Source organism: Fusarium vanettenii (assembly GCF_000151355.1).
Source record: "Fusarium vanettenii 77-13-4 chromosome 1 genomic scaffold NECHAsca_1_chr1_3_0, whole genome shotgun sequence".
Lineage (NCBI taxonomy): Eukaryota > Fungi > Ascomycota > Sordariomycetes > Hypocreales > Nectriaceae > Fusarium > Fusarium vanettenii.
Window position 1 is genome coordinate 418,450 of NW_003315881.1, and position 24,762 is coordinate 443,211.

Genomic DNA, 24,762 nt, shown 5'->3' on the forward strand with positions numbered 1-24,762 from the left:
GGGCTAGGCAGAAAGCGTGCGCCGGGGGTGTGGGGGGTTGTGCTGGCCGACTGTCCGAAAGCCGTGGCCGTGGACGGACAAACGAACACGTTGGACTTTTTGGCAGGCGAAGAGTTTCGGGGGAGACGAAAGCGGAAAAGGTAGCCTTCCATGTCCGCGATTCAGATCCCCAATACTATTCCTCCCCCATTTGTGAGGTACTTGGTGGTTGCCACGTGCGTGGGTCCTTTCTCGATCGCCTTGCCTTACTCTCTGCCTTTCCCGTCGTGACAAATCTACCCTTAGGTTCCATCCATTGCCATGACACCTGTGATTACCTCCGGTACTGCCTCGTGTCTTTTCTCTCTTTTTCCTTGACTAGACTTCTTCGGTGGCTCTTTTCTCTGCTTCTTCTTTTTTCCTCTTCTTTCGCTCTAGAGCCTCATCCCCCAACCCCCATCGAGTCCTCTCATTTGTCGCAAACCGCTAGACATCTGCTCGTCCATCTCCGTGAAGCCTCGTCTCGTGCGCTCGCCTCGCGCGCTGCCTTCAACCATGGAGAGCGCCTTCGCCCGCCCTGTCGACGAAGTCCTCGCCAACTTTGACGTCAATCAGACCAATGGTTTGAGCGACGCGCAAGTTGATGAACTTCGCAAGAAACATGGGCGCAACTGTACGTTGACCTCTTGGCCCCCCGCGACAGCCCCGCTACTGGCCTCGACTGTAATCTAACTTTTGTGCAGCTATTCCAGATGAACCCCCGACTCCTCTGTGGGAGCTTATCCTCGAACAATTCAAAGATCAGCTTGTTATTATCCTATTGGGTTCCGCGGCCGTCTCCTTCGTCTTGGCCCTCTTTGACCAAGAAGAGGGTTGGAGCGCCTTCGTTGATCCCGTAGTTGTGAGTCCTCCACCAAGATATCTGATATTGCCCGGGACATGGCGCTGACCAACTTGATACTGTCAGATTCTCACTATCCTCATTCTCAATGGCGTCGTCGGAGTCTCCCAAGAGAGCAGTGCGGAAAAGGCCATTGCTGCTTTGCAAGAATACTCGGCCAACGAGGCCAATGTTGTTCGAAATGGTGGTCATGTCTCCCGAGTCAAGGCCGACGAGCTGGTTCCTGGCGACATTGTCACTGTGTCCATTGGCGACCGTATTCCTGCCGACTGCCGAGTTGTCGCCATCGAGAGCAATAGTTTCGCTGTTGATCAGGCTATCCTCACTGGAGAGAGCGAGAGTATCGGAAAGCGCGCCAGTACCGTTGTCGGAGACGAAAAGGCCGTTTTGCAGGATCAGACAAATATGCTGTTCTCTGGAACCACCGTTGTTACTGGTCGCGCGAGAGCCGTCGTTGTTCTGACGGGTTCCAACACCGCTATCGGAGATATTCACGAGAGCATCACTGCTCAGATCTCGGAGCCGACTCCCTTGAAGCAGAAGCTCAACGACTTTGGTGACAACCTGGCCAAGGTCATTACCGTCATTTGCATTCTGGTCTGGCTTATCAACATCCCCAACTTCAACGACCCCAGCCATGGAAGCTGGACCAAGGGCGCCATCTACTACTTGAAGATTGCTGTTTCTCTTGGCGTTGCTGCTATTCCTGAGGGTCTTGCTGTCGTCATCACTACCTGCCTCGCTCTTGGAACTAGAAAGATGGCCGCTAAGAATGCCGTGGTTCGAAGTCTTCCTTCTGTCGAGACCCTGGGAAGCTGCAGCGTCATCTGCTCCGACAAGACTGGTACTCTGACCACTAACCAGATGAGCGTCAGCAAGGTTGTGTACCTCAACGAGGACGGCAGCGATCTTAACGAGTTGGATGTTGAGGGTACTACCTTTGCCCCTCGAGGAGCCATCAAGTCGAACGGCGAGGTTGTTCAAGACCTCCACAACTCTTCTGCCACTCTTCGTCAAATGACCGAGGTTGCCGCTATTTGCAACGATGCCCAGCTTGCCTATGATTCCCGGACTGCCACCTTTGCCAGCATTGGTGAACCCACTGAGGGTGCTCTGAGAGTTTTGGTTGAGAAGATTGGACCTTGCGCTCCGGCCGATACTCGCCCTGAGGACTGCGTTCACTACGCCAGCTCGGTATACGAAAAGACCCTGCCCCGGCTTGCTACATACGAATTCTCCCGTGATCGAAAGAGCATGTCAGTCTTGGTTCGCAACGGCAACGAGAAGAAACTCCTGGTCAAGGGCGCTCCTGAATCCGTCATTGAACGTTGCACACAGACTCTTCTTGGACCTGGTGGTAACAAGGCGCCTCTTAGCAAGAAGGTTTATGAGCGTTTGATGAGCGAGGTTGTGCGATATGGTAACCATGGTCTCCGAGTTATTGCCTTGGCCAGCATCGACAATGTCCCTGAGACTCCTCTTCTTCAGTCCGCTACAACCACCGAACAGTACGCCCAGCTTGAGCAGAACATGACCTTCCTTGGACTTGTCGGCATGCTTGATCCTCCTCGAGAGGAGGTCCCTCGCGCTGTCCAGCGATGCAAGGATGCCGGTATTCGTGTCATTGTCATCACTGGAGATAACCGCAACACTGCCGAGAGCATCTGCCGACAGATTGGCGTCTTTACTCAACATGAGGACCTCACCGGAAAGAGCTACACTGGCCGCGAATTTGATCAGCTTTCTCCCGATGAGCAGCTTGAGGCAGCTAAGCGAGCATCTCTATTCTCTCGTGTGGAGCCTGGTCACAAGTCGCGTCTCGTTGACCTGCTTCAGTCCCTGGGTGAGGTTGTTGCCATGACTGGCGATGGTGTGAACGATGCCCCTGCCCTCAAGAAGGCCGATATTGGTGTTGCCATGGGCTCCGGAACTGATGTCGCTAAGCTGGCCGCCGACATGGTCCTCGCTGACAGCAACTTTGCTACTATCGAGGTTGCCATCGAGGAAGGCCGCTCCATCTACAACAACACCCAGCAGTTCATCCGCTACCTGATCTCTTCCAACATTGGCGAGGTGGTTTCCATCTTCCTGACAGCTGCTCTTGGCATGCCCGAGGCTCTTGTTCCTGTCCAGCTTCTGTGGGTTAACCTGGTTACCGATGGTCTTCCCGCCACGGCTCTGTCTTTCAACCCTCCCGACAACGACATCATGAAGCGCCGACCTCGCAAGCGAGACGAAGCCCTGATTGGCGGATGGCTCTTCTTCCGGTATCTCATCATCGGCACCTATGTTGGTCTTGCCACTGTTGCGGGCTACGCTTGGTGGTTCATGTATAACCCCGAGGGTCCTCAGATTACCTTCCGCCAGCTGTCTCGCTTCCATCACTGCTCAGCCGACTTCCCCGAGATTGGATGCCAGATGTTCTCCGACGACATGGCCAAGGCCGCGTCGACCGTTTCCCTGTCGATCCTGGTCGTCATTGAGATGTTCAACGCCATGAACGCCCTGTCATCGAGCGAGTCTCTTCTTACTCTTCCTCTGTGGAAGAACATGATGCTTGTGTATGCCATTGCCTTGTCCATGGCCCTGCACTTTGCTCTCCTCTACGTCCCCTTCCTCCAGTCGCTGTTCTCCATCCTCCCCCTGAACGTGTTGGAGTGGAAGGCGGTCGTTATCATCAGTGCCCCCGTTATGTAAGTTGATATCTAGTCCCGCTTGAAGTCTCATAGCAGTTGCTGACCATCTCCAGACTCCTTGATGAAGTGCTCAAGGCCATTGAGCGACAATTCTTTGTGCAGACGACAACCGACACGTCTCTCAAGGAAAAGAAGGAGCAATAGAGAAGGATACAGTAGAGATTTGGGGATCTGGCTCAGGCTAGAAGTTTACTAGAATCTGCGTGTACCATATGGTAACAGCTCGAAAAAGCTGAGATAGACCTAGATGGCCGTAATGGCCTTTGATAAAGAAATTCGTAAACTCGGATTATTGGCAACGATTCGTCCAGATGCATGCACGGCCATATAACACAGCGACGCCTGCACAGGATGATCAGTGGCTGCTTGCTTGCTCGGCGTGCTGATGCACTCATTACCCAGCGGTTGTATCGACCGAGTATCTATTCATACAAGATACATGAACCACCATTCTGTCCCCCGCTCTACATTCCCAGGCCTTTCCTTTCTGAAAACGCCGCTCTAATCCTGTCGGCCCTTTAGTAATCGCTTGGTGACCTTGTCCTTCTCAATAATGTAAACGTGTGCGCCCCAACCGGATAGAGCGTCACGGTCAACGGCGTTGAGCAGTGACTGGGAGATGGTCTCAAAGAGGGCATCGGGTTCCTAAGGAGCGGTGTCAGCATTGTTTCATAGCATATAGCAAGGGATCGTCGAGGAACATGTCCCATCGTCATACGCACCATATCAGGCTCCCAGAGACCCTCACACATGCCAAAGAGCTGCTCTGAAGCGGTTCCCGAGACGATAAAGTCCTTGGCAAAGTCGATACAGCCGATGCTGTCGAAGCCGCAGATGAATGGTTTGCCGGTCTTGGGGTCGAGGCCGGCGACGACGGGAGAGACAAAGTAGGGACCGAAGCGGCGCTCGTAGAGGGACGACGAGACGAGGTTGGCAAAGGTGCGGGGAGCGATGGCGCGCTCCTCACGCAGGCGGTACATGTTTGTCTTGTAGCGGAAGAGGTCGCTGACGGTGTTGACGTCGGTGGCCAGGCCGGTCAGGCCGAGGAAGACGTCGCCGTACTGGAAGATCTTGGGGAAGTTGTTGGAGACGGTGAGGGCCTGGAGACCGAGGCGGAGATCGCAGGCGATGGCGACACAGTCCTTGCCGACCATGGCGACGCAGGCGCCGCCGTCTAGGAGGGGAGGGTTAGTTGGGGTGAGCTTTCGAGGGCGAGCGAGATGGACCAACTTATCGAGAAGGGAGACGACTGATGGGAAGAGTATGGTTAGCTTGATGGGACAGATAGAGGCTCGAGCAATCGATATCGACGTACCATGGTGGCTTCTGACGCTGTAGATGATGGATGGGAGATGCGAGGTCGGACAAGTCAACAGGACAAGGCAGCGTCAATCACGACGGTCTTGTCAAAGAGAACGCAAGAACAGATTCCTCGGGGGACGCTGCAGGCCTGAAAAGTGGCTAATTACAGGTGCTGGCGTATTTCGCGGTTCCAGTTGTATCGTCGACGTCGAGGTTGATGGAGTTGCGAGAGCAGATGGTTGAAGCTCCCCCAGAGCTTCAAAGGCGTAACTAAAGGTACGTACTGCACACACTTGCCAGGCTGGGCGGGCTGGCTGGCTGCAAGGCAAACACGTCTGGCGCGGCCGGGAAAATCCACGTTGGCTGGGGCAGCCTGGGAGGTGTGGCGCTGAGGCTCAACTGTGGCTTATGTAATGTCTCTCACTTAACACAGCGAGAAGACAAGAGACAACACAGTTCAAGGAGATTGAACGGATATTTGCTCAAGCATTCAGGTTGATGCAATATCTCGCATGTATATAAAAAGATGCATATGATTTATTTGCGCCTATAGAGTTTGTTGAAAGCATCTCCTTCTGTATGCACACCTCAATAGTGTCCATGACTGCAACCTCACTGATAGCTCCCGTTCCCTGCTAGTGGCAGAGGTTACAGCATACGTCCCCAACCAGGGCGATTGACACACCTGTACTGTAGTGTAGTGATAGAAGCTTCCAGTCAACTGTCCATACAATCGAACAAAATCGAATCCTCCCCTAAATCCTTGCTGGTAGAAATAGTCCAATACATCACCAGTGGTTGCCTGGCTCAGCTGCCTAGGCGGTTGTGCTCCCCAGACTGCACGTACCCCGCCATTGCTCTGGCCTTTGCTCTTTACCAACTGCTTACATCACCGCCTGGCAGCTAAAGCTCAACTCTCCCCACGCCCTCGACCTCGAACAATAGACCTATATTATCAACATCTACCTCTTCAACCTAAGCCCCTCTTTAGACCATGGCCTCCCACGTCGTGGTGATAGCCACCGACTTGCGGCGGGCGACGGTCAAAGTCACCCCTGGCACGTACTTGACCGATGTCCTAGAGGAGGCCTGCAGGAAGCTCGGTCTCTCTAGCGACAAGTATCTTGTCAAGTGAGTTCCCTTGTTTCGCTTCTCCTTCGAGGCCATACTGATCATATCTACTCCTAGACACCGCCAAAAGCAGGTGGACCTTTCTGTCCCCTTCCGAACATCTGGTCTCATCCCCGGCGCAAAGCTCGAGCTCGTCCTAAAGTCCAAAACACCCTCCGCCATCCAAGTCGGTCTCCAGGTCCCGCCCCCCGAGGGTCGCGAAATCCCCGGCGGCCGATTGATCCAGAAGTTTCCCAGCGACCTCACCCTCTGGAAGGTGCTACGCCAGTTCGAGAGCGGCAAGGCGAGCAATGGCAAGAACATCAACATCACCGCCCGTGGCGTCGCCCAGACGTCCAGCGGTACAGGAAGCGGTGGCGGACAACTATACTACGAGATTCCCGTTCTCAACATTATGGGTCGTGAGCTATCTTCGTTTGCCGACTTTCAAAAGACATTGTCACAGCTTGGATACAACTCTGGCAGTGTTCTTATTAGGTTGACCTATCGGAAGACGGATCAGACCTTGTTCGATGCCATGTCCGAGATAAGCGAGTACTTCAAGGAAACAGAAGAGGAGGCTAAAGAGCCAGAGGCATCAGGAGCTGCAGGAAATGAAAAGGAACCAGCAGAGACATCCAAGGAGGCAGAACCTCAACCCCAGGAGACCGAAGACACTCCCATGACAGACCCCAACCCAGAACCAGATCAGGAGTCGAGTCGTAACCAGCAAGAGGAAACCAGCGCCGCAGACGAGAAACCTGAAGAAGAGGACAAGATGGATGTGGAACCCTCTCAACGAAGAGATCCTCTAGAACCAGTCAACGTCTTCCTTGCGCCTTCAGGCTCAACTCCTGCGGCAGCTCTCGCCCCATCCAGCGAGACCGACTTTACTCCCACCGTTGCTCATGCTCAACTTCATCAGGCTCGTCTACAGGAAGACTCGAGAAACAGGCGACTACCCTCGGATCGAGAACTTGAGGACAAGGCCGCGGCTGAGGCGGCCAAGATCGCTGCCATCAAATCCGTCCTCGTCAAGGTCCGTTTTCCGGATAACACCAGCAGTGACTGGCAGGTTGGCCCAGCTGACACGGGTCGATTCCTGTACGACGCTGTTCGACATGTCATGGCCCACGATGATCAGCCCTTCCACTTGGTTCTCCCAGGGACCAAGACTGTTATTAACGACAACTCCAATCCCGGCAATGAGCTCATCAAGTCCTACAAGCTGACAGGACGCATTCTCATCAACTTGGTGTGGGATAACGCTGTACCTCCAGCAGTGCGGAAGCAGCCCTTCCTCAAAGCCAATGTCGCGCAACAGGGACAGGAGGTCAAGATACCTGAGCCCGTGGAGACTCAAGATAGTAAGGACGATGGGCCGGCCGTGGCTCGGCCATCAAGAGCTGAGGCAGGCGAAGGAACGGGAGATAAGATCGCCAAGAAGATACCCAAGTGGCTGAAGCTGGGAAAGAAATAGACGGTTTTGGCAGTTACTGGAAGAGTAGTCTCCATGGCATGCATTCAAGGGTCACGGGCGGCGTTGGTTAACATTATTTTTTATGTTTGGTTGGACGAAACCTGAAGCGTATTATATCTCTACTGTCTCTGTTAGACTGTTCTGATCCAGTCATTGGCTTTGTCGAGCCATTCTCTTTGGCATTGATCCATGCTACAGCGATGTAGTTGTACATATTTGAGCTCATGGAACAAAGCGTCACAAGGGAGAGCATAGTCACGTTGTAGCAGATAGGGAGCATGGCATTGTCATAACGCCATAAAATGTCTTCAGAGTATTGGTATTCCGGTGAGCCGCAGCTAAATCCCTGCCACGGAGCATCAAAGCCGTTTCATTTTTTAATCGATCAAATCGTGACCACGCCAATCCATGCGAACCCCTTTCGGTGCCAGATTCCCAAAAATCAGATTAGACGATTTAGTGACCCGCGCGGCGAGCCTCGGCGATGACGCGCTGGAGCTCGTCGACCTTCTTCTTGGCACGGCCGAAGGTACCGAGCTGTTGTCATGTCAGTTTGGATCTGATGTTGTGTGTATGTGTCGGGTCGACGTACTCTCTTCTTGGCGAGCTTACGGGCACGCTTGTCCTTGCTGTTTCGGAGCAACTCAATGACTCGGCGCTCGTAGGGGGCAAGACTGTTAGATGGTGGTTAGCGAACTGTTGTCAGAGGTATAGAACCAGTCTCCAATCGCCAAGACAGAGCAGACAGTCCAATGGAAGATTTTCCCAATGGCAGTAATGCCTTTCCCATCTGTCCCCCTCTTGCATCCATTCCCAATCCTCTTCCCTCGTATCCTCAAAGAAAAAGTGACTTACCCAGCAACCTCCTTGACGACCTCACGGACGAAAGCGGTGCGCTTGCTCAGGTGACCCTTGGTCCGGGAGACACGGGGCTTGACGACACGGGGAGTGGTTTTCTGTAGATCCGCAAAAGGCGCAAAATGTCAGCGTCCATCGTCTGCTAATTCAAAAGAGAGAAGTCGACAATCTCTCATCCGTGGCGAAGCAGCAGAGATCCTCCACGAGGTGAGACTGTGACAGGGAGACGACGTACGTGGCCCTTGTTGAGGCCGACGGCCAGACCGGTTCTCGCGGGGGCTTCAGCGGCCATTGTGCTGGATGGGTTAGTGAGGCTGAAGAGGGTGGTTGTCGAGAAGGGAAGAAAGGAGGGGATCTTCGCGATAGAAAAAAAAGTTTTGGTGGTTGTGCGAAAAGACTGGGGTGGATTATTTTCGCGCTTGTGGGTCACGTGCTGGAGGGTTCGAGGTGTTGTGTGCGGTCGAGAAGCGCCTTTGACCCACAGAGGAAGAGGACCACAGCTAAGCTCATGAGGTGGATCTCAATGGATCTCATGATGGGCAAGGCCGAGTTGGCTTCAGATTGTAAAGCACACTTATTCGTGATGAGATGAGTTACCTTTACAGGCATCTTCATGGCTTCTCAATATCAGGCTTTATTGAGGCAAACTTCCTCACGCCATGTTAAACTGACCATTTAGAACTGCCTATCCTCTCTACAGTATTCTAGGTTCCAGATGGAAAGCCTGGCGAATACGAAGAAACAGTCTCAATACTTGAAGTGACAGCATCTCCAAAACATTCATGCTCCTCCGTTAAAAGGTGGCTGTGGACCGCCAGCATAAGGGATAACGCAAGAATCATGCGCACATTACGATCTACACTCTAGCCCTCAAGGTTCAGTGTCCATTACAATCTTGAATGAAACCAAGGATAAACAAACACTTTTTCAAAGGAGGCCTCGGTATACAGTCAAGCCCGCTTGCATGATCAATCACGTTTCTATTCCTGTCTCACAAGACGGGAACAACCTCGCGCAAGAGTCCAAGAATATCTATCCGTTGCTATTTACTGTCGGCGGCGCATGGACGTACATACACGTCAACCCTTTGACAAGATGAAACGGGATCGGCGGCCAATGACTGCATCGCCGGCCGTTCCCTCGGATCCTCGCCCCGTCCCTTTTCACGAGTGGACATCTGGGAACTGTTTACTCCTGGCGGTTGTAGCGGGATCAGCGAGGGGGGTATTTTTGCTTGACGGCGCGCGAGTTTACCAGTAAAACTATGGCCCGGTTTTCGTGTTTCCACGGCCGCGTGTTTCGGTAAGGTTAGGGGAGACTGACGTCGTTGTCTCCATATTGTGAATCCGGCAAACTTATAATTGACCTCGTCTTGACTCGCAACTTTCTCTCTGCTGTATTATTCCATCCATCTCACTTGAGCCGCTATCACGATCTTCCCGCCCCTCCATCCAAATACTTCATAACCACCACCATACAACTGCCTTACCAACCATGCATCTCGGACTTGTCATTCTATCCGCCCTGCCAACGACCTGGGCAGCCCACGCCTACTCCGTCCCGCCAGGTCTCGTCCTTCTAGAAGCCGACGAGACCAACTCGTGTGTTCTCCCCGACGCCTACCACATCATCAATTTCAAGGGCCAGTCCAAGGACGGCGGCAAGACGCTCTCGGCCTTTGACTTTAACTTTGAGGACGAGGATACCAAGGTCAAGACGCCATGCCACAAAAACTCGTCGTCCAAGGTCGTCCCCAGCCCAGGCTCTCCGCGGTATGCCTGTGACAATGCGGCTGTCGAGTTCCTATGGGACGACGATGACCAGAAGCTCTGGATGATGGAGAAGGTCTGCGATGATTCTGACGGGTAAGTTGTCTCTCTTTGAATCCTGTATCGAGTGCTAACCCGGGACATAGAACTGCACAATGGGAGGCCGGTGGCAGTGCCATCATCTCGCTCAAGTGCGGGAGATCAGGCAGCTGCACAAGCAACTCGACGGACCATCGGGCATTGTTCACCAGTCTCAACCCTGTGAGGAAGACACCGCCGTCCTAAGCCGATGTACTCCGAGAGTTGAACTCTTGTGATCTGATGTTTGTTCAAGAGGGCGAGTGACGGTGTCATTTGTACAACGCATAAGATGTTTGAAGGGAGCATGAGTAGAACAGAACAAGACGAGCAACACGTGGGAGAAAGAAGGGCCAGTAACAGTATTTTTGGCGATCTCGGCAAGACTCGATAGATTCACCAGTTTAATAATAGAGCTCATGAGAGAAATCCCATCACCAACCACTGTCAATGACCAGAACAAGTCCGTGAATGACAGTTGAGCGATCCTCAAAGAAGAGACCGTCAGCTCCAGATGCCGTCCACGCGCTAGGAAAGAGTGGGTCCCCACTGGAAATCTGGGGTAGTGCAGAAGCCTCCCAGCCACTCACAGCAGCCCAAATCATCTCCCAGCCGCTGAAATCATGCACCCCAGGCAGGGCCAGACCACTCTTCCCTCCTCCGTTTGTCAGGACCAGGGACGGAGGGTACCTCCTCGGCCGCTCGCATTCGCCGCCCCGGGCCAAGTACCTCTTGTCCAACAGTCTGCCGTATGACCTCAACGAGTCAAACGCCCTCACGGGACCTTGGGGACAATTGAGGCCTGATCTTGAGGCCTGGCACTTCCCGTCTGGAGCCTTGAAAGTTACCTCACTTGATCTAGATCGTCATTCCATTGGGGCCCAGCCTCAAGCTTCGCCCTCCCCAACAAAAGGCGACCTGCATCTCTCCTCTATCCCAGCTTTCAACGAGCCTCTGCTGAGGGTACGCCTATCTCTGGATAACGCGCCGTCATCCAATCTTGACTGCCTTCCTATTGGGATCAAAACCTCGACTCTCGACATGCCCGAGTGAACGCCGCGCCACATCTTACTCTGGTACAGCTCAACTCGTCATACACCTCAATTCACCATGCGGCTGAAATCTATCGCCTCTGCGAGGCTCTTTGCCTTGCAGCTCGCCATCACAACCCTGGTCCTTTCCCTTCAGATACCACCTCAGCACGGCTCTGCTGCGACTTCGCAAGCAACCACGCCTAAAAGCATATCAGTATCTCTCTTTGCAACACTGGAGCGCCTCTCTCGCCTTGTCGACATTTCCTACTGTATCGGCACAACTGGCGTCAGGAAGCCCTTTGAATGCGTGTCCCGCTGCAGCGACTTCCCAAGTTTGTCCCTCATCACCACATGGAATACTGGTCCTCTTCTCGGCGACAGCTGCGGCTACATAGCTGTCGACCATGGCGTGGGGCAGCGAGGGGATAGTGACGCCTACACTGCAAGCCAACCCGCTATTGTGGTGGCTTTCCGGGGCACTTACAGCATCACAAACACCATAGTCGACTTGAGCACCGTGCCGCAAGAGTATGTACCGTATCCGTCTCCCGGCGACGGTGACGAAGAACCCCCCAAGAAGCCAGAATACGAGTGTACCAACTGCACTGTACACATGGGCTTCCTCGACTCTTGGAAGAACGCCAGGCGTCTTGTCCTCCCGCAGCTTCGGCAGCTGAAAACTCAGTATCCATCATACCCGATTCAACTCGTGGGGCATAGTCTTGGAGGCGCCGTTGCCTGTCTTGCGGCGCTGGAGCTCAAGGTATCCTTAGGCTTCGACGATGTGATCGTTACAACGTTTGGCGAGCCTCGAGTTGGGAATGACGGGCTCGCTCGTTTCGTAGACGAGGTTTTCCAACTAGACGGTCGCGAAAATCTTGAAGAGCGCGACTATAGACGGGTAACTCACAAGGAAGATCCCGTCCCTCTACTTCCCCTAGGCGAATGGGGCTACAAGTCACACGCGGGCGAGATATACATCGCCAAACAGCAACTTTCTCCCTCCGAGGCCGACATCCACCTCTGCGTGGGAGACAACGATCCAGCATGCATTGCCGGGGCAGACGATTCTGTCTGGTCGGCATTGCGCCGTCTGCTCCACGCCAGAAGCGTCCCGGCGGATTCGGAAAAGTCGGTGCAGGCGGAAGGCTTCCCCTCGAGATTCAAGCTGTGGCAGCTCCTCTTTGCCCACCGGGACTATTTCTGGAGACTGGGGCTTTGCGCGCCGGGAGGCGATCCTGCGGACTGGGGTAGAGGACCATACCAAGGTCCAGATACGGAGGAGCTCTAGCTTTCTTTGAGTCATTACTGGGGGAGTTTCTGAGCGTTTATTCATTATATTCAAAAAGTCTCTGATCTATCATGTATCATATCATATAGTCTTAATTGATGTTGTTACAACAATACAACTGTTGTTGGTTGTCGAGTGCTGTTGGGACCGGAGGGCAACGGGACAATCGGAGAATTTCCAGATATTCTGCAAGAGACTCTTGGCTGAAGTGGAATTTTCCATCATCCTTGACTCGCAAGCGGGGAAAGGTAGTCTACACCGCAAGGTTGAGAAAAATAGGAGAGTTGAATCAAGGGGATAGAGAATGAGTTGACAACTGGGTCTTCAGAGAAGTCGAAAAATACTGTCATCCTCTGGCTTACGTCTCGTTGTGCAACTCCTGGCTACACGAGCTTCAGATAGACATCAACATCGTTCATGCTAACGACTGACTTCCTTTCACCGCATGAATCTCTCTCAGAAAGAGCATGGGGGTTATGGAAACCTTGTCACTCGGTGAGCGAGATAAGCCCATCCATTGGCAGTGGGTCTATGTTGAACAACCTCAACTCCCAAGGGTATCGTCAAGTTGTCTAAGAATGTCCACTTACAAAGGCCAGTGAGTCCTGAATACGGTACACAGAATAGAGATTTTTCACTTGAGCGGAGAGGGATTTTCCCGAGACCACCTACCGCCCTCACGGCCTCGCATGTACATGTAGGTCGGAAGATGGCATCATGGGCCGTGTTCGGAACCCTGCGAGTCCCCGAATGCCAACTCACAACTCGGCCTGGCTGCCCACTTGGACTCCCCGGCCACGCCCGGCGGGCTAGACCGAGCGGAGAGCTCCACCAAAGGAACATGAGCTGGGCTGGGCTGGGCATGCCATGATAAGGGTCCCGACGTCTAGCCTGGCAGAGCCGAAAAGCACCCGGCAACGTTGTTATGCCTTGGATAGGCGTGTTTTGGAGAGATGAGCTTTTGGGTTGCCACGGGGTCAAGTCGGAGGGTATGAGCAGCGAGAAGCAGAGAGACACGTCTGAGCTGGATGAGGCGAAACCGGTTTCTGCGGCCGTCGTGGAACGTGGCTCCGGATGATTGCAGATGGGTCTGTGGGGACAGAGAGAAAAGGAAACGAAACCGTTTCTGTTCTGTTGGCAGGCGGAGGCAACATGGGTGGGATAGAGGCAAGAGATGCGAACCCAGAGGAATACCCTCGGCCGTTCCAGATGAAAGAGAGTAGCGTCCAATGGAAGGCGACTAGTTGACAGATGCGCGACTATAGCCTGGCTCCAGAGTCTCTTGAAACGGACGAGAACAGATGGGAGGTAGGCGAAACGATGGGAGACCAGGATGGAGGCCAGTGGTCCAGCAACGCACAGTTCCCGCATCCAGGTTCGTGGATTTTCCCGGCCAAGGACAAGGACAAACGTGTCGAGCGAGACGTGTGGCAGGCAACCAGACCTGGGCGGGGTTGCAAGGGAAGGGCAATCAAATCATCCAATGTCAATAAACACGCCAGCAGGGATAGTTGAGAGCGAGATGGGCAGATCTCAAGATTCGATGCGGTGCAGAGCAATCTTGAGAAGAAAAAAAAGGACGGATATCTAGTAGCCGCTGTCAGGGCAGGCTAGCATCGTGAGCGAGCTAATCCCCGTCATGATGCCTGGACTTGAAGCTGCGAGCAATGACCGAACGACCTCGGGTCTTGATGTGGTTCCCAATCATCAAGACGAGTCGTCCCAGCGACGAGACGAGAAGTGGACAGTGTCGTTGACTGGTTGGCCCTCAGACACTGGCGTGGGCGGCTAATACAAGGCTGTCGACGAGGAGAAATGAGTTCATACCTACCAGAGGCTCAGCCCGGCCAGTCACCATGTGTCGCGTGCGCTCACAGGTAAATGAGCCAAATAAGGATGCTGGGCGGTTTTGTTTCGTTTGGACCTCCAAGCGTACGGTACAGTAGGTACAGGTTGCCATGTGTTGGGCTGCATTGGCGGATACTGGGTCTGCCATCCTGGATATCTCATCATCCGCGCGGGCGCGAGATGTCGTGTGTGGCGGCGAGAGGACAAAAGACCCAATCTAAGGCATCAAGCACGTCCTCAGCCCCAATGAGGCTGGCCTAGGACCTCTATCAGAAGCGGCATCGTCAGGGTGAATGCATATCGACGTCCGTCCGAGTGACTTGTTGATTTCCTGTAGGCGCTGGCAAGAGGCAGAGAGAGGTGGCAGACACGTGCGCATCTCCAGCCAGGCGGGTGCGATGGCGGGCGCGCTGGGCCTCAGGAGAAATGAACTGGAGGGATTCAGGTGGCCCGGGCACGACGGCAGCGTTTGTGTTTGTTTGATCCATGGAAGAGGGGTGAACGAGATGGAACTTGGATGGAAACGTCGTCACTTTTTTTTTTGCGCTCACGTGGCTGTGAGGTGCCGACATGAGCTGGCACCTGGCACCCAACTTCTGGCACCTGGCGTCTGGCACCTGGCAGGCCGCACCGAACCGAAGCCACGCACCGCACCGCACCGCACCGTACCGCGTATGAAAGCCATCCATCCAAGAGTGAAAAAGGTGCCTTGACTTAGCGCACTCCGTCAGGTCCCATCTGTTGTTAATTTTGCAGCGGGAGACGAGTCCGTCCCTTGTTTCCCCTTTTCTCCCAGCAGACATCACCGCCCTGTAGTGAATGAATGAGAGCGGTGACTGGGTTATGACGGCACTAAGGATGCAGGCTAACAGTTGTTTTTGGCCGTCTGGAAAAACCGGGTGCCAAAATAAACCAACACCCCCTTTGCTGAAGGGCTGCGCGCGCAGAACCCGCCGGAGAGGACCCCGCCTCGCCCAGGCGTCAGGCCCTCCAAAAATTAGCGGATGCAGCCCTGAATCCCCCGCAGGGTACCAGCCAGGGCTGCCAAAATCAATGCGCGAAATAGGGACGCGCACACAAAACTCGCACATGCCTGCCTTACCTGCGCCGGTTCTCAACGCCTGACCTGCGTCCCACCTCCACAGCCAGGCAAGGTCCCTCTTCTCACCCGCTACCTCTCACATCCACATCCACAGCCCATCCTCATCCCTCCCTCCTCATTCTACTTGCGCACCCCCCAAATCTCAAACCTCCAAAATTTCCCATCTTCTCACTCAACCTCTCCCTCTCTTTTTCTCTCTCACGACCGCTTCCTCTTTTTCACGAATAATACCCCCCGAATCTTTTCACCATGACCACCGAGGTAAGTATCGATACATCCGCTTCCCCTCCTCTATTCTCGCTGTGCCCTTTTCCCTCTCCGCCTGGTCGGTCTCGCCTCAGCCCGCACAACCCCTCAGTCGAGCCCAAACACCGACGCTGTCAACACATCGACGTCTCGAGCCCGCGATCCACGATCCTTGGCCTGCGGCGATCGGCTATGCAGCTTGCGATCCTCTTCTGATTCTTCGCCGCGGTCTCGGGCGGCGCTGGTTGCCCCCCTGCTTGCCATCTCCATCCCCTCCCATCTCCCTAGTCAAGACGGTTTCAAGATGCTGACTTTTTGGTGCTGCAGCGTGAAAGGTTTGTCCAGATGGCCCTCTGCCGCCTCCCCCGGGCGCTCCCGTCGCTCTCCCCTCGTCGCCTAGTCCGGCCGGGGACGAGTTGATGCCACCGAAAGAAAGACGCCGTATCGCTGACCTCGTACGTGTTACCACTTTGCAGCAAGACCTTCCTGGCCCGCCTCTGCGAGCAGGCCGAGCGCTACGATGAGATGGTCACCTACATGAAGGAGGTGGCCAAGCTGGGCGGCGAGCTCACCGTCGACGAGCGCAACCTCCTCAGCGTTGCCTACAAGAACGTTGTCGGCACCCGCCGTGCCTCGTGGCGCATCATCTCCTCGATCGAGCAGAAGGAGGAGTCCAAGGGCTCCGACAAGCACGTCTCCACCATCAAGGAGTACCGCAACAAGATCGAGACCGAGCTCGAGAAGGTCTGCCAGGATGTCCTCGACGTTTTGGATCAGTTCCTCATCCCCAACGCCGCCACTGGCGAGTCCAAGGTCTTCTACCACAAGATGTGCGTTTTTATCTTCCCCGCCTCTGGCCTGAGGCCCCTCGCATCCCGCCTTTTTTTTGGGTGCTGGATCAACCACCACTCATCATCGCCCCCCTCCCCGCATGACTCTTCCGATATCTCAACACTGCAATTTTTCGCGTCCAGAAAGCTGACCAGGGTCTTTCCCCGCCTACAGGAAGGGTGACTACCACCGCTACCTCGCTGAGTTCGCCTCTGGTGAGAAGCGCAAGGGTGCTGCTACTGCTGCCCATGAGGCTTACAAGGTGAGGCTAAGTTCCCCCCACCGTCACATGCCGCAAGATCCGGGCCCCCTCGTGCCCCCCGCTGACTGATTGTGCCCAACCACAGAGCGCTACCGACGTCGCTCAGACTGAGCTCACTCCCACTCACCCCATCCGCCTGGGTCTTGCTCTCAACTTCTCCGTCTTCTACTACGAGATCCTGAACTCGCCCGACCGTGCTTGCCACCTCGCGAAGCAGGCCTTCGACGATGCCATTGCCGAGCTCGACTCTCTGTCTGAGGAGTCTTACCGCGACAGCACCCTGATCATGCAGCTCCTCCGCGACAACCTCACCCTCTGGACCTCGTCCGACAGCGCCGAGGGCGAGGCCGCTGGTGCCGACGCCCCCAAGAAGGAGGAGGGTGAGGCTGCCAAGCCCGCCGAGCAGGCTGAGGAGCCCAAGGCCGAGGAGCCTGCGCCCGCTGCCGCCTCTTAAGTCTGTTTCCAAATCCCTCGATACCACGTGCGTCTCGGCATATAGGAACCGAGATGTATTCTCGCCCCGGCTACTCTTGTCTGCCCCCGGACACACGGATAGCTGGGCCTGTCTTGGGCGGGCTGGATGATAGTACGAGGCTTCTTTTTTGCGCAGTGCGTTGCTTTTTTTCATGGCGAGGGAGAGGGAGGATCATAGGGTCTGGTTCAGGCAAAGGGAAAGTAAAGTGCACGGCGTGGAATCTTCATCTCGTTCGTCCGTCGGACTCGGAAATCGACCGCCAAACACCATGACGGTTATTTTTTTACCTGGCAGATAAATCGCAAAGCTCTCCCCCTTTCATTCATCCGTCCGTCGCTTCTTTTCCACACCTTTTACCTAACTACATTTGTGTCCCTCACACCCGATATCTATCTCGATGGATCGTCATGGAGAAGGGCTTTCTCATGTTACCCGTTTCCTTGTCTCTTGACGTCGTTGTTGTTTCCCCCCGAGTATCATTTTTGCCCCTTCATGTCTATTGGCTCGTTTCTAAACGTCCCCTCGGAGCAGAGGCAGCGGAGATGTTTGTTTCCTGATGTTTCTATGCTCCGCAACCCCAAAAATTCCCCCTACATTCATGTTCACGGACTTGACACGGCACCGAAGAGGAACGACGGAACGTTTCGCAACTCTTGCGACCTGGCCCGAAAAAGAATCATTCTGGCGGCTCAGCTTGCTTGCCTCGGCCCATGTCACAAACACCCGGCCATCGTCTCGCACAAGTTCTCGATCCAACCAACAATGGTGAGACAGTTCTCTACGGCTCGATCAGTCGGCGACCCTGGGATGGCTAAAGATGGCAATGTTGGAGCCGGCAGTGGAGGACCGGTCTCGGTGTTTAGTGTTGTTGTCTGCAAGGACATTGATTAATGAAGAATAAATGCTATATCATGACACATGTCGACATGACCCCGGTTGCCTATTAGGAAATATTACCAGCGCCGGGCCTTTCGTGAACAAAGAGAAACGGTGTGTAGGTCGTAATCCACCGTGATGCTGTAGATGTCTCAGTTCCTCTCGGGGCCGTGGCCTAGTAATCTCGCAGCCCGCATCAACCTCTCTTGCTTCTCCCTCAAGCCGTTGGCTCCTTCGCTATCTCTCTCCAGAATGCCTCCCTCTTCCATATCGTCGTGTCCCCTCGGTCCCCGGGTCTCAAGCCCACGGTACATAGCCGTGCGGCCTTCAGGTAGTTCTGCTGCCGCGGCCGCGGCGTTCGCAGCAGCGCGTCGCTTGGGGCCGAACCGCCAGCTGATGCGCTTCCACAGGCTGCGGGACCGTGAAGTAGCTGGTGATGGAGGCGACATGCCAAAGGAGGTATCCGGGTCGGGATCCGGTGTGGCGGCCGAGGACGAGGAGAGAGATGAAGAGAGAGACGGGGCCGTAGGGAGCGAAAGGGCGGAGGCGACCTCTGTGCGCCAGATATGGATACGCTCCTGCTTTGCGGGAGGCATGAGGGGGTTGTTCCTGATGACAGGAGGGGCGTTTGCTTCTGGTGAACCAGCCATCTTGTTTTCGTATTTGTGAGCAATGCCCGGTATTTGATTGATATTGTTGATGGGATTATTGGCGTGAGGATGATGTTGATGATGATGAATCGAGTAGTTGATGATTGAGGTCTATAGCGATTTCACTCGTGGTCTTGTAGGTGGCTTGAGTCGAGGTGTTGTAAAAGGATTGATGACTCGGTTGCTCCGAGATATTCGTATTTGATAAAGTAGCGTTCAAAACGTCCAGCGATTGATGGTCGTGTCCGGTTTAACGGCCTCGACTTCGGTCTCGCCTCTTGGTCTCTATGAATGACTCGCGTCGCCCCAATCGTGCTATGTCCTGTATCTCCTCGTCTTGGTATATGGCGTGCAGCAAAAAAGAGGGAAAAGACTCGCTCGGGGTATCAAAAAGCAGTCGCTCCAACGGATGGAGCGAGACAGGAGAAGGTAAAAAAAAGGAGGAAGAAGTCGGTAAACTGGGGGGCGCCCCCCAAGATTTTGTAGAAATGACCTCGTTGAGAGAAATTGCACACGGCGAGAACCCGTCGCGAAGCTAGCGAAGCCAGGTCCCCCGGTCTCCGATCTGGGGGGGGGTGGTGAGCGGGCTTTTTAGTTGTTGACCTATTTGCGCGGCGCGGGCGGCGGGAGGCGGACCAAAGGCTTTCGATGGTTTTGCGGATCCGAATATGGACGGTTGTGTTTTTTGTTTATTGGACTATTTTCTTACTGGGTCGGGGGAATGAATTGGGGAAAGGTGAGATTTGGTGATGATTGACGACGAGGTAGTAATAAGAGGGGATCACCAGCCCGTTCTTCAAGATCGACCTCTGCCGGTTCAACTTGGGGGGTAGTAGGTCGTGTGCTGAGGATGGGGGGGCTGCCGTGCTTGGCCTTGCAGGGCAGCTTATCTCTTCCGGAAGGTAGGTAAAACGGTAGGATTTGCGGCTAACTGCAGGACGTGATTTTATCCAACGTCGGACAAAGGCGTTTGTTGCAAAAGATACTCCAAGCGTTGTTGAAGGAAGGAGGGAAAGAAGGGAGAGAGTGCCCCCCCGAGTTTAAGCATGTATCCAATGCCCGGCATCGGCTCATTCAAGGGTTAGATCTTGCTTGCGCGGGGGAGAGAGGGACGAGGCTTTTGTCCAAGGTGGTCATGAGGTCAAAGTAGCCCAGCAAGACATGGGTGCAAGGGATAGGATAGAGGGGGGTCACCGCTGTTGTTCTACAGGGTAACCAACCATAAGAAACTCACACCACCACTGTACTTCACCAGACAAGACAAAACCACCCGGCACAGGCCGAAATGTACATCATCCGACTTGCGGGTGGCGCACACCGGCCGATCTGAGCGGGACGAACCTAACGGCGAAAAAAGATTGGGACGTTTGGGTCCGCTATCTCGACGAGAAAACTGTGGCTGGATCGATGGGGAGGATAGAGAGGCACATGATGCAGAACTGTGTGGTTCACGAGTCGTGAGACAGACCGACCCTGTCCATCACCAGGTTTCACCAAGGGCAGTCTGGCCAGGTCTGATGGGAGATAATGGATGAACACTACACGGAAGAGATTCATTGGGCACACACAGGCTGTCAATGAGCTCCATCACATTGAACACCCCCCAGTCCCAAGCTGCAGAAAATCTACCAGGACCCATCAGCTGCGTAACCTGTTGCTGCACCTACATGTACTCAAACGCTTCAATCCCACAGAAACCCTAAAACGCCAAACCCACCAGACCCAGCCCAAAGATCTAACTTGGCTAAACCACTTTTTCTTTCCCATGTCCCGCTACGCTCTCGTACTCGGCTTCAGAGTCTCCCATCCTCCTACCTCCTGACCTTCGTCAAGAGAGCCCAGCAGGTCCACCGTTCCCTGCTGTTGTTGATGCGGCTGCTGCTGCAGGTGTGGTTTCGGATGCACGGGTGGTGCCGCTCGGCGTCCACCCCGGACATCCCCACCCATCATCCCGGGCAAACCCACTGCTCCGACCGGAGTTGACGGCTTCGGGCTGGAGCCGTTCATCCCGGGCTTTGGGCCTGCCACGGGCTTTCGCACGGTTGCCGCCCCAGCTCCGTGCGGATGAGGGTTTGGTACCAAACTAGCCGTGGCCGCCCTGGTGGGCAATGGAGGACGAAAATCATCGTCTATGGTGCTGTGGCTTCCCACTGGACTTGATATGGGAGATATCGTCGCCAGATGTGCTGGCTTCTTTGCTACTGGAGGCGCCGGCTTCCCACTCTTACCGTGCTGCTGCGAGGCATGTGAAGTGTGGGAGGCTTCCGAAGTAGGTCGAAGGGGCGTTGGCAGAGGCTGTGTCTGTGTCCTATTAAGTCCAAAGCCATTGCTGCCTCCCTGTCCCACTCCTGCAGTCTGCCGCCGCGGGGGTGGAGGCGGAGGCGGCGTTTCTCCTCTGCTGGCTGGTCCATGATCGTCCATCAGTGCCAGACGTCCAACCTTGGCTGGCAAAGTTGATGGATCAAATGGCGGGGGTAGCTTTCTCGGCGGGATACTTGAAGCTGATGCCATGGCATGGGGCAAGTTGACCTTTTCGAACGGCGAGCTCGACATGCTCGACAAAGAAGCCTTGGATGACGATCTCGGGATCGATATCCAGTCCGGTTCTTCAGCTTGACCAAAGGGATTCGATGGGCGACTCGGGTTAAGAGAAACCATCTGCCCATTCCTGGCCTTGGGGACAGGCACTGCCGCACGAGCAGGCTGTCCGTTGTCGAGCCACCACTTCTGGCGGTCCGAACTAGCCGGTGGCAGTCCCGGCTCTATCGAGTCGTATCCGATCAGGTCTTCATCATCGCTGTCTTCGCCCGTGCCGAGATGCGCTGTAGCGTCCCCGACCTCGGCCTTCCGGCGCTGATAGAGTTCTTGGCTGATTGACTCCCGCAGAGATTCATCCACGATGCTCACCCTGCACTCAAAGGCGGCATGGACCGGTCTGTGGTCTGAAAATTTGAGAGGCGCCGAGTTGTACAGGACTTGTCTGAGGTTAGGGCCCTTTCTCAGAATGCGATCTGTCCAAGCGGGAATGCGAGCTTTTTCACTAAGATCGTGTTAGTACAAACGAAAACAGTTAAAAAGGAGGTTTGAGCAAGCATACGAAGTATCGTAATCATCAGTCCCAATGTCAAACTTGTATGTGGGCGGAAACGTAATGCGAGCTTCCGAATAGAATGGAAATGACAGACCAGCCACCATCTGGAGGTTGAGCTGGTCATTCTCGTACAGGGCCTCAAAGTCACGCTTCTTGACTAGAGCCTTTGCAGTTTCCAAGCTCAAGCCGATGCGATAATTGAAGTCACCCAGCCAGATAACGGCATCTGTTCGTGTTAGTATGTGCTCTCCCCATTATACAGCCGTTCTGCAAAGCTTACCGTGATCATCGATGCCTCGGTTCCTCTGAAAACGCAGACCATGATGAATCGTTGCATAATCCCGATTGCGATCCTCATAGTTTGAGAAACCCGCTGCCAAATGCGCCGTGACGAAGCAGATGTGGGTGTTGGCGTAATCGAAGCGAATCGCAACAGCCCCCTTGTTTCCAGCCATGCCAGACATGCCAGTCTTTTTCACGCTGCCTTCAACGTTCTTAATGTTGGCCAAACTGGGCGTCTTTACAAAGATGCATAGCGCTGCTCCAACGAGCTGCCCGCTTCGTAGTAGTACGTACTTCTCGCCCCCTAATCGCTTCTGTCGATCATTGAGGTTGCTCTTGACAGCTTGCTCCCATAGATTCTTCCGAGATGGGTCACTGTTCATGATTTGCTGCGGACTGAGCTCCACGATTTCCTGGAAACCGACAACATAGATATCTGGCTGGGCGTTGCCCATAGACTCTGGGAATAGCCAAGGACCGAGGTCATGATCGACGCCTTCTGTTCGACCGTTGAGGTTAAACGTGCCGACCCATATTGTAATACCGTTGTACGAAGTGAACTCGCCGCCTCGCCTCGCCAACTCCGAAGACACAAAATCGCTGATGGGATCAAACAAGTGAACCGGTGCTTGTCCAACGAGACGACCCAGGAGCATGTCGATGGTGATTTGCCGAGAAGGGTCGAGGAAGTTGTTGTGATAGATGCGCTGAACAGACTTGCGCACATCGGCCACAGCACCAGACAGAGACATCTTTCCATGCCGTGTAAATGACGACTTCAACGCGCCTGTTCCAGCGTATGTCTTTGACAACGAGTCACCATTGTCTGCCCATAAACTGGAGTGCCTCATCCAAAAGTCAGAGGCTGCGAATTCGCCTCGGTGTCCAAGGAAGGCTTCGACTGCCATTTGTGAGATCATGGTCTGGATGAGGTTGGTTCGGTCCAAGCAATCCAGACAATTGGTTCGGAAAACACCCTCCTGCTGAAGCACAACTATCATGCGTGCATGCCCAGAGCCATCTTGGTCTTCCCGTGGGTCACTTGTCTCCTCTGCAAGGAAATAGGCGAAACCATCCGTCGAATCCTCAATGTAGCGGCGGATATCTCGAGCAGCTTCATACCCGGCAGGCCCCTTGGTCTCGGCGTGGAAATCGTAGTTTGTTTCCCGCAAGAGGGAACGATCCCATGAGCCATCTGGCCCTGGTCGGCTCAGGGGGCAGTGCCTGATACCGTTGTGGTAGAGCGTGCTCAACTCAACCTCACCTGGCTTGGTTTCGCTGAGAAGATTAATGACGTGGACGGCTCCGTATGATTGTTCAAGCTCCTCAAAATGCTTGTTGAATGCGGGCTGTGTACCATCCGGAGATCTAGTTATTGTGATCTTCTGACGTCCTGGGATGAGGTCGGCAGCCTGCTCCCAAAATACTGGCACGGAACCACGGACTTGGGCATACGAGAACAGGACTCCCGCCGGACTCCAGAATGTCGTCTCGGTCTCGACAAAGTTGGCAACATGCCCGTCGTCGTCAATACCTCGTGAGTTGAAACGAGTTCCGGCTCTTTGACAAGACAGGCGCGAGATGAGTGTCATGAAAGAGGGCATGCCAGTCTTGACATTCTTTATGGGCGAGGAGCTCAACGGAATGGTCATTGTCTTACAGAAACCTCTGATTGCAGAAGTGAGAATTCGCGAAGAATCAAGAGCTGACCGCTCCTGAGGCATGAGTCGTGACCGAAATTGCACCAGGGGGCTGATCATGAACGAGTTCCAGAGGAAAGCATCGTCAAAGTTGTCGATTTCAAACGAGTTGGAGTTGATAGGTCTATCCATGTGAGCGTTGTGCTAGTCGCGAGTCCCAACCGACATACCTGTCCTGCACTCGGTTGGTCAGGTCGAAATCTGTGCTGTAGTAAAAGGTTCCGTTGCTGAGTAGGTTGCGCAGGTCATGACAAGGATGTTCCATAGCCACCTCTCTTCGGCTGAGGCCCTGACCGTAAGGGTCGGATTGCACCGAGGCAGCATCTGAATATTCCGACTCGAGAGACCCAAGAGGCACAACATCGTCGTAATCCGCGCTGCTTAGACAGTAGAATGCCACTCCGCCAATGCGCTCAACCGTCTCGCCGGGCCGTAGCGTGGCGGCCCTTGTTGCGTGCGTGATGACAGATATGAAGACCTCGCCGCTGACTGCAATCAAGCCAAGTGTTCCGTAAATCGGTCGATGGGTCAGACGACGATAGTCTTGTAAAATATGCTTCGACACGGGCGCAAACTCGACCATGCACTTGGAAACGAGAGCCTCTCCGTTGTTCCCGCGGGGCCGCGCAGAGGCGGCGACGGATGTAAGCGAGCCATTGGCGATGGCTTCACTGGTAGAAGTTGTGTACCGGAGGATTAGGGCATGCGAGGACGATACGATGGCGATGGAGCGATGAGGGTAGTCGCGGATATAGAGTTCGCATGATTTCTCGGGGGCGGGAGCCTGGGAAGACCAGGTAGCGGAGGAGTATTCCATTTTGTAGGAGAGGAGGAGACCATGAGATGGGCAGCCTCAAGGTTGAACGTGTCCGAGGAAGCGATTGCGAAGCAGCATCAGAGG

General features: G+C 54.4%; 9 protein-coding genes across 9 annotated transcripts; 5 read left to right on the forward strand and 4 right to left on the reverse strand.

The window, feature by feature from the left end:
- Positions 1-534: 534 nt before the first annotated feature.
- On the forward strand, positions 535-3,873 carry NECHADRAFT_65434 (uncharacterized protein; the record flags this gene model as incomplete). The annotated part of the gene is made up of 4 exons (XM_003053355.1): positions 535-652; positions 723-880; positions 947-3,573; positions 3,630-3,873. 4 exons carry the CDS (start codon positions 535-537, stop codon positions 3,718-3,720), a joined length of 2,994 nt encoding a protein of 997 aa, XP_003053401.1. The 3' UTR covers positions 3,721-3,873.
- Positions 3,874-3,951: 78 nt separating this feature from the next.
- Positions 3,952-5,120, reverse strand: NECHADRAFT_57213 (uncharacterized protein). The gene is made up of 4 exons (XM_003054064.1): positions 4,892-5,120; positions 4,807-4,825; positions 4,299-4,750; positions 3,952-4,221 (listed from the first exon to the last, which is right to left on the reverse strand). The coding sequence occupies exons 1-4, from the start codon at positions 4,892-4,894 to the stop codon at positions 4,078-4,080; spliced, it is 618 nt and encodes a 205-aa protein (XP_003054110.1). The 5' UTR covers positions 4,895-5,120; the 3' UTR covers positions 3,952-4,077.
- Positions 5,121-5,872: 752 nt separating this feature from the next.
- On the forward strand, positions 5,873-7,468 carry NECHADRAFT_74504 (uncharacterized protein; the record flags this gene model as incomplete). Its single annotated transcript, XM_003053356.1, has 2 exons — positions 5,873-6,009; positions 6,067-7,468. 2 exons carry the CDS (start codon positions 5,873-5,875, stop codon positions 7,466-7,468), a joined length of 1,539 nt encoding a protein of 512 aa, XP_003053402.1.
- A 306-nt stretch (positions 7,469-7,774) lies between these two features.
- Positions 7,775-8,618, reverse strand: NECHADRAFT_98677 (60S ribosomal protein L36; the record flags this gene model as incomplete). Its single annotated transcript, XM_003054065.1, has 4 exons — positions 7,775-8,005; positions 8,061-8,142; positions 8,324-8,424; positions 8,562-8,618. The coding sequence occupies 4 exons, from the start codon at positions 8,616-8,618 to the stop codon at positions 7,925-7,927; spliced, it is 321 nt and encodes a 106-aa protein (XP_003054111.1). The 3' UTR covers positions 7,775-7,924.
- A 1,202-nt stretch (positions 8,619-9,820) lies between these two features.
- Positions 9,821-10,380, forward strand: NECHADRAFT_105804 (uncharacterized protein; the record flags this gene model as incomplete). Its single annotated transcript, XM_003053357.1, has 2 exons — positions 9,821-10,191; positions 10,242-10,380. 2 exons carry the CDS (start codon positions 9,821-9,823, stop codon positions 10,378-10,380), a joined length of 510 nt encoding a protein of 169 aa, XP_003053403.1.
- A 903-nt stretch (positions 10,381-11,283) lies between these two features.
- On the forward strand, positions 11,284-12,498 carry NECHADRAFT_30998 (uncharacterized protein; the record flags this gene model as incomplete). The annotated part of the gene is made up of 1 exon (XM_003053358.1): positions 11,284-12,498. The coding sequence occupies one exon, from the start codon at positions 11,284-11,286 to the stop codon at positions 12,496-12,498; it is 1,215 nt and encodes a 404-aa protein (XP_003053404.1).
- A 3,056-nt stretch (positions 12,499-15,554) lies between these two features.
- On the forward strand, positions 15,555-18,178 carry NECHADRAFT_65440 (uncharacterized protein). Its single transcript, XM_003053359.1, has 5 exons — positions 15,555-15,709; positions 16,022-16,029; positions 16,171-16,524; positions 16,700-16,787; positions 16,873-18,178. The coding sequence occupies exons 1-5, from the start codon at positions 15,698-15,700 to the stop codon at positions 17,239-17,241; spliced, it is 831 nt and encodes a 276-aa protein (XP_003053405.1). The 5' UTR covers positions 15,555-15,697; the 3' UTR covers positions 17,242-18,178.
- A 112-nt stretch (positions 18,179-18,290) lies between these two features.
- NECHADRAFT_74509 (uncharacterized protein) lies at positions 18,291-18,788 on the reverse strand (the record flags this gene model as incomplete). The annotated part of the gene is made up of 1 exon (XM_003054066.1): positions 18,291-18,788. The coding sequence occupies one exon, from the start codon at positions 18,786-18,788 to the stop codon at positions 18,291-18,293; it is 498 nt and encodes a 165-aa protein (XP_003054112.1).
- Positions 18,789-20,561: 1,773 nt separating this feature from the next.
- Positions 20,562-24,678, reverse strand: NECHADRAFT_30553 (uncharacterized protein; the record flags this gene model as incomplete). Its single annotated transcript, XM_003054067.1, has 4 exons — positions 20,562-21,828; positions 21,886-22,105; positions 22,160-23,985; positions 24,032-24,678. 4 exons carry the CDS (start codon positions 24,676-24,678, stop codon positions 20,562-20,564), a joined length of 3,960 nt encoding a protein of 1,319 aa, XP_003054113.1.
- Between the last annotated feature and the right edge of the window lie 84 nt (positions 24,679-24,762).

What these genes read in the sequence shown, in the direction of transcription:
- NECHADRAFT_57213 (XM_003054064.1), bottom strand. An exon ending in GTCTCTGGGAGCCTGATATG is followed by an intron (nt 4,222 to 4,298) that starts GTGCGTATGACG and finishes ACCGCTCCTTAG; the next exon opens with GAACCCGATGCCCTCTTTGA.
- NECHADRAFT_65440 (XM_003053359.1), top strand. An exon ending in AAGGTCTTCTACCACAAGAT is followed by an intron (nt 16,525 to 16,699) that starts GTGCGTTTTTAT and finishes CCCCGCCTACAG; the next exon opens with GAAGGGTGACTACCACCGCT. An exon ending in CTGCCCATGAGGCTTACAAG is followed by an intron (nt 16,788 to 16,872) that starts GTGAGGCTAAGT and finishes GCCCAACCACAG; the next exon opens with AGCGCTACCGACGTCGCTCA.